The sequence below is a fragment of the Alosa sapidissima genome, chromosome 2 (genome assembly GCF_018492685.1).
Source record: "Alosa sapidissima isolate fAloSap1 chromosome 2, fAloSap1.pri, whole genome shotgun sequence".
NCBI classification, from domain to species: Eukaryota; Metazoa; Chordata; class Actinopteri; order Clupeiformes; family Clupeidae; genus Alosa; species Alosa sapidissima.
In genome coordinates, this window is record NC_055958.1 from 43,123,073 (window position 1) to 43,131,247 (window position 8,175).

At 45.9% G+C, this 8,175-nt stretch overlaps 1 protein-coding gene across 4 annotated transcripts in view; it reads right to left on the reverse strand.

Annotated features, from left to right (window-relative positions):
• The window catches only part of serpine3 (serpin peptidase inhibitor, clade E (nexin, plasminogen activator inhibitor type 1), member 3), an 11,500-nt gene extending 4,296 nt beyond the window's left edge, over positions 1-7,204 (reverse strand). The window contains exons 1-4 of one of the 4 annotated variants that reach the window (XM_042084365.1): positions 5,450-5,475; positions 4,293-5,246; positions 2,488-2,781; positions 2,113-2,328 (exon numbers count right to left, since the gene is read on the reverse strand). In XM_042084365.1, the coding sequence (XP_041940299.1) occupies positions 2,113-2,328; positions 2,488-2,734 (463 nt within the window). In that variant the 5' untranslated portion in view covers positions 2,735-2,781; positions 4,293-5,246; positions 5,450-5,475. The other 3 variants (XM_042084363.1, XM_042084362.1, XM_042084364.1) reach the window with 3 other exon arrangements.
• Between the last annotated feature and the right edge of the window lie 971 nt (positions 7,205-8,175).

Sequence of the window (8,175 nt, forward strand, 5' to 3'; positions counted from 1 at the left end):
CACACACACACACACACACACACACACATGAATACATACACACACACACACACACACACACACACACACACACACACATGAATACACACACACACACACACAGACACACATGAATACACACACACACACACACACACACACACACACAAACATGAATACACACACACACACATGAATACACACACACACACACACACACACACACACACACACAAATATAGGCATATAACACACACACACACACATACACACACACACACACACTAGGGCTTTGACTTTTGCCCAAAAATCATATTCGAAGTTCGTTTGTTTATTAATATTAAAATTCGAATATATTCAAATATGTGTTAATAATATTTTAACCATTAAATGTCTTCAGTAAGACCGATATTGGTATCAAACTTAAGTTCTATATGTTCTGTCCACCAGAGGGCAGTGTATCAGTCAATGTCAATAGACTACGTGCACTAAAGGCTGAGTATTTATGCGTGTGTTAAAATTGTTATTATTGAGCACAGGGCTGGGCGATAAAACGATAGCGATATGTATCGCAATAGACATGTAATCGATATCAATAAAAATACGTTCGATAGAACAATAGAACATTCATAATTAAAAGCAACACACACCTCCTGCCTTACGTTGTCCATAAATAAATAGGCTATATATATTGCATTGTAGTATGTCAAACTCTACCAGAGTAGGCGATAGAAGTAGGCCTACCTCAACACAGACTCGCCTTGCCCCGTGCACTCTCTCTCTCTCTTTCTCTCCCTCTCAACAGGCGCATCCTTCCTCAGCATGCACATGTAATCCAAACATTAATCGTGCAAGATGACTGGCTAAATTGCTATTAAATCCAGTTAGCATCATTAGCACGCTGCACGAATTTGTTCAAAACTGTTGCATTCAAATTGACTGCTAAGTTTTAATCATCTCAATCCCGATGCAAATGGAAAAAGTATTTTCCAAGACTCAACACTGGCCTGTCCCAAGGAGAAAAAGTATTAATTTGAAACTTAAACACACGTGGGGAAACTGAACAGTCTAACCAGTAGACTAAGTATAAGTATATATACTTTTTTGATCCTGTGAGGGAAATTTGGTCTCTGCATTTATCCCAATCGGTGAATTAGTGAAACACAAACAGCACACAGTGAACACACAGTGAGGTGAAGCACACACTAATCCCGGCGCAGTGAGCTGCCTGCAACAACAGTGGCGCTCGGGGAGCAGTGAGGGGTTAGGTGCCTTGCTCAAGGGCACTTCAACCGCGGCCCACTGGTCGGGGCTCGAACCGGCAACCCTCCGGTTACAAGTCCAGAGTGCTGACCAGTGGGCCACGGCTGCCCTGCGGTTACAAGTCCAGAGTGCTAACCAGTGGGCCACGGCTGCCCTGCGGTTACAAGTCCAGAGTGCTAACCAGTGGGCCACGGCTGCCCTGCGGTTACAAGTCCAGAGTGCTAACCAGTGGGCCCCTCTATGATAAACTAGAACATTAAGCTAACGTTAGGCTACTTTGTTTACAATATGTCCAGGCTTCAACCAGTGCTGCTTTTCAGACTTATCTGCACATTTATTTATTTGAGTGTTTGTCATGATTGTGTTGCCATTTCTTTTCCCTGTTTGCTTTGATTGATAACTGAGGTGATTAAAATCAGAGGAAGGTTAAGTTTAAAATAAAAGTGTCTATGTGGGAGCACTAAGCGCGAACCAGCCAGGATGCTAACTTCACCTACAGGAGCCCAGATGGCCAATAATAGCCTTGCTAATGAGCTCACGATTTCACTTCACCAGGCGTGAAAAAAACCTCGGAATCTGAATTGAAAACAACGTTTACAACCAAATACATTTACAGAAATTATCTCCATAGGCTACAGGTTCGAATATTAAGAGATCCCTAAAATTCGTTCAAATATCTTTAATTTTTAAAGAGTCAAAGCCCTAACACACACATACACACACACACACACACACAAACGCATATAGACATATAACACACACACACACACACACACACACACACATATAGGCATATAACACACACACACACACATACACATGAACACACACACACGTATAGACATATGTTCAGTAATGAACTCAACTCACCGCTGCCATAGTGATCTCCTTGGCTCTGATTGGTCCTGCTGAAGTTGAGGCGGAGCAGAGTGCCATTCCCCCACCCTAGTGCATGCTGGGTAAACTCTGGGCGGAGCTGCAGCCCACTCTGGACCAATAGCGTACTGGACAGCTGAAGCTCCACCCCCTGGCTGGAGTTTCCCATATCCCCCTGGGGCTGAGACAGGAAGTCAGGCAGCTGAGGATCTGAGGGCACAGGAAGTGATGTCACAACAGGTGGCGTGTGTTCTAAAATTGTGTGTGTGTGTGTGGAGTGTATGCATGTGTATGTTGTGTTTCTGACTATTGTTTTGTTATCTTTGTGTGTGTGTGTGTGTGTGTGTGTGTGTGTGTTCTGATACTGACTGGTGTTTTGGTATCCCAGGAGGCTTTGCAGTTGCGTGAGTGTGTTGCCGCGGGCTCCCATCATGAGTAGGCGGAGTCCCAGACTGACACTTGCCGGGGACACAAGCAGATTTGACGAGTTCTCCGTCTCCCGTAGCGACGCATACAGCGTCAGCGCGAACTCCCTGTCTCCCAGGTTACTGTCTCCATGGCTACTCTCCAGCAGTCGCAAACAGAGCAGGAGTGATGTCATCAGCAGGCGCCGCATAGTCAGACGATTGAAGTAATATACTGTAGGGAAGCTAAAATCACCACCTACACACACAAGTACGCACGCGCACTCACACACCACACACACACGCTCACACACACACACACACACACACACACACACACGCGCACACACGCACGCACCACACACACGCTCACACACACACACACACACACGCTCACACACACACACACACGCACGCACGCACTCACACACACACACACACGCACGCACTCACACACACACACACACACACACACACACACACACACACACACACACACACACATCATTAGAAGAGAGGCACACAAAGCATATTAACATTCACCATGGCATGTGAACACACACACACATTACATTCACCATGGCATGTGGACACACACACACATTACATTCACCATGGCATGTGGACACACACACACACACACACACACACACACACACACATAACATTCACCATGGCATGTGAACACACACACACACACACACACACAAACAGAGGCACTGACTTCTAAACCATGGGACAGCACACACACACACTGACACCAATTCTTTCAGCCATGGGAGAACACACGCACACACACACACACACACAGGCACTGATGTCTCAGCCATGGGTCAACACACACACACACACACACATAGGTACATATATGGTATATTTAGGGTGTACTCTGCAGTTCAGTATCATGTCATTGCATTTCTGCAGTTAAGTGAGGTACTATGTAGATTATTCCTGTCCGGAATATGAATAATATAACAGTGTCCGGAACATGAATAATATAATAGTGTCCAGAATATGAATAATAATATAGTAATAAAATAAGAAGTTGAGGTCAGCTCGGGTTCGCTTGAACAGGTCAGGAAGTGTGAGACCGTGTCCATGTCCAGCACCAGCACACAGGATGTGTGAGACCGTGTCCATGTCCAGATAAACGGCACCAGCACACAGGAAATGACATCAACACACACACACACACTACTCACTTCACCATGTTCTACTCAGCTCAACATGTTCTACTCACTTCACCATGTTCTACTCAGCTCAACATGTTCTACTCACTTCACCATGTTCTGAGGGACGACCCTCTGGCCCGTGCACATTTGAAATGCTTCCTATGCCAATGCCATCAACACACACACACTCACACACACTCACTCACTCACACACACGCACGCACGCACGCGCACACACACACACTCGCTCACTCACTCACACACACACACTCTGAGCTTAACTAGTACCAGCACGCACTTTCACCAACAGGTGCCAACAGTTACTCACTCTCACACACATAACATCCCCAGCACACACACACACGCACACAGAGAGACAGAGAGAGAGAGAGTGAGAGAGAGAGAGAAAATATAACAGACATCTGCTGGCTGTCAACCATATCTCTCTCTCTATCTGTCTCTCTCCTGTCCTGCTGTGGCTAAAAGAGATGAGTTCGGCTACGTGTCTTTAAATGACGTTCAGTACCAGTACAGCGCGCGAACACTCTTCACGCGGAGGTCAGACACGACTGGAGTCTGACCACCTCTGGACTCTCACCTGTGCGGCTCGCGAGCAGGCTGCAGCAGATCCGACACTCCGGTATACAGCGCAAGCTCTCCTGTGACGTTCCTGGTCCACCAAAAGATCCTGCCAGAGCGCGGTGCCGCTGCGCGGTTTCCTCTCGGTGCTGCTGTCCGCCTGCGGTGTGAGTCGGAGACGGTGCGCGAGAGACTGAGCAGTTGAGTGTGTGTGTGTGTGTGTGAGGGCAGACAGCTGATTGAGTTAGCTGTCGGTCATAAGACCGTGTTTAAAGGCGCGAGCTGCGTGTTCGCGGGCTCTGGCGGCGATGTCCGTACCACTCGGTCAGGATTCCTGCCGCGCGGGGCTAGATGAGCCAGGCAGAGGGAGGCATGCCACCGACCGACAAATCCGCGTGAACACACGCGCTCACACACACTGATGAACTCAAACACCCACACACATTCTGTAATACATAGTTTTTTATTTACACACACACACGTTAGCTCAGCAGCAGTCAACACCAGGAACAGTTGAGCCTGATACACACAGAATCATACTAAGCCTTAATTCTCTCTCTCACTCACACTCACACACACACACACACACACACACACTTCAATTGATAAATGCACTTCAGTCTCATCAATATACCTCCATTACATTCTCCACCACAGACATTGTTACTCATTTTGTCCCCCCCCCCTCTCTCTCTCTGAGACACACAGACACACAAACACACTTGCTGACAGGTCCTTATAATCCCTTTTAAGGACACAGGGAGTTCTAAGTGACCCATCATCACGATGAAAAAACAACATTAACATTTGTTCCTGGTAGCAGGTATTGTTGATTGGTTGTCAGCTGAACCCTCAGTCCACTATCAGACTATCTGACCTGTATGTAATCACTTCCTGAAGAGTATCTGATCTATCTGCACCCGAGACAGCTACTTAACCTAACACACTAACACACACTAGACAGCTACTTAACCTAACACACTATGCACGCTACACACACTAGACAGCTACTTAACCTAACACACTAACACACACACTAGACAGCTACTTAACCTAACACACTAACACACACTAGACAGCTACTTAACCTAACACACTAACACACACACTAGACAGCTACTTAACCTAACACACTATGCACGCTACACACTAATACACACTAGACAGCTACTTAACCTAACACACTAACACACACACTAGACAGCTACTTAACCTAACACACTATGCACGCTACACACACTAGACAGCTACTTAACCTAACACACTAACACACACTAGACAGCTACTTAACCTAACACACTGTGCACGCTACACACACTAACACAAACACTAGACAGCTACTTAACCTAACACACTATGCATGCTACACACTAACACACACACTAGACAGCTACTTAACCTAACACACTATGCACGCTACACACACTAGACAGCTACTTAACCTAACACACTAACACACACTAGACAGCTACTTAACCTAACACACTAACACACTAAAAGCATAATTACGTCCGAAGCGCCACAAGCTTGTCCGTGTTGTCGTTTTCGGGTCAAATGGCTTTTGAATGGGAATCGTTAGGGGCGCTACTATTTTGATACATGATCACGTCAAAATCGCTATTTTTAAAACACTAAGAAGGCTCGACACAACATGAAACTTTGATCGAAGTATCACCAGTGTCTCTACACATGAACTCGAGCATTGAGAACATTGTTCGTGTGCACAGAGTTCTCTACATATGAACTCGAGCATTGAGAACATTGTTGGTGTGAACAGAGTTCTCTACACATGAACTCGAGCATTGAGAACATTGTTCGTGTACACAGAGTTCTCTACGCATGAACTCGAGTTCTCTACGCATGAACTCGAGCATTGAGAACATTGTTTGTGTGAACAGAGTTCTCTACGCATGAACTCGAGCATTGAGAACATTGTTTGTGTACACAAGAGTTCTCTACGCATGAACTCGAGCATTGAGAACATTGTAGTTCTCTACGCATGAACTCGAGCATTGAGAACATTGTTCGTGTGCACAGAGTTCTCTACACATGAACTCGAGCATTGAGAACATTGTTGGTGTGAACAGAGTTCTCTACACATGAACTCGAGCATTGAGAACATTGTTCGTGTACACAGAGTTCTCTACGCATGAACTCGAGTTCTCTACGCATGAACTTGAGCATTGAGAACATTGTTTGTGTGAACAGAGTTCTCTACACATGAACTCGAGCATTGAGAACATTGTTCGTGTGCACAGAGTTCTCTACACATGAACTCGAGCATTGAGAACATTGTTGGTGTGAACAGAGTTCTCTACGCATGAACTCGAGTTCTCTACACATGAACTCGAGCATTGAGAACATTGTTCGTGTACACAGAGTTCTCTACGCATGAACTCGAGTTCTCTACGCATGAACTCGAGCATTGAGAACATTGTTTGTGTACACAGAGTTCTCTACGCATGAACTCGAGCATTGAGAACATTGTTCGTGTGAACAGAGTTCTCTACACATGAAATCGAGCATTGAGAACATTGTTCGTGTGCACAGAGTTCTCTACACATGAAATCGAGCATTGAGAACATTGTTCGTGTGCACAGAGTTCTCTACACATGAAATCGAGCATTGAGAACATTGTTCGTGTGCACAGAGTTCTCTAAAAGAACTGGACAACTCACTTGGTTTTCTGCTCGCCGCCATCTTGCCAGTCAAGGAGGGAGTTGTCCAAAAGCTTTCTTTTTAGTAAACACTGTGCAGTAGTATGCCACATTGTAAGCATGATTGAAGTGTTAGATCCAATTTTCTCTTTTACGATCCCCTATGGACTTTAAAAAATGTAAAGAAAAGTCGATTGAGGAGCCAAAATGGTCAACTTTATCACACTTCTGCAAGGACAACATGGGGTGTTTGTTTGTGCCAATGTTATGTCACCCTGTAGAGTAAAAGCATTAGATCTGTCTTTTCTGTGTGTATGTGTGTGTGTGTCTGTTATAATATCCTCTTAGAACATGTCTGAAAGTTGGAAAAAATTAAACACACACGCACACACATACACACACACACACAGACACACACACACACACAGTAGTCACAGTGTGTTTCGCATTAAAAAACACAGAGAGAATACTGTAACTGTTCTGCAAGAAGATTTGAGAAATGTGTGAACCCAAAGAAAATTTGTGAATACATTTGCAAGAGATGACTTCCGCTGTGCAAAGAAGGTGTCCATGAAGACCAAGCAGATCCCAGTTGCTTTGCAAAGAAGGTCAAAGCAATCGAGAAAAACTGTAATCGAGTTTATTTGATTGACATTTCCCTCCCCCTGCTGGCACTTTTACTTTGCCTTATGACACCACCAGGAACTCTATAGACAGGAAGTGAGGCCTGACACCACCAGGAACTCTATACAGGTAGACAGGAAGTGAGGCCTGGCAGGTGAGGAGACAGGAAGTGAGGCCTGGCAGGTGAGGAGACAGGAAGTGAGGCCTGGCAGGTGAGCGCATCAGAGAAGAAGCACTAGCGACAGCTGGGAGCGATATCGTTTTTTGACCACGCAACGACGCAATTATGGGATGGAGGGAGGGAGAGAAGAACGGAGGGGGGGAGAAGAAGGAGGGATGGAGAGGGAGGTGGGGAGAGAGAGATGGAGGGATGGAGAGGGAGGTGGGGAGAGAGAGAGGGATGGATGGAGAGGGTGGGGAGAGAGAGAGATGGAGGGATGGAGAGGGAGGTAGGGAGAGAGAGAGGGATGGATGGAGAGGGTGGGGAGAGAGAGAGATGGAGGGATGGAGAGGGGGGAGAGAGAGAGGGATGAAGAAAGAGGGGGGGTAGAGTGGTGTGCTTTGGCAGTGTTTGCCCCGTTGCTTGAACACTACAGACACATGCTTAACTTGAAAGCTTTT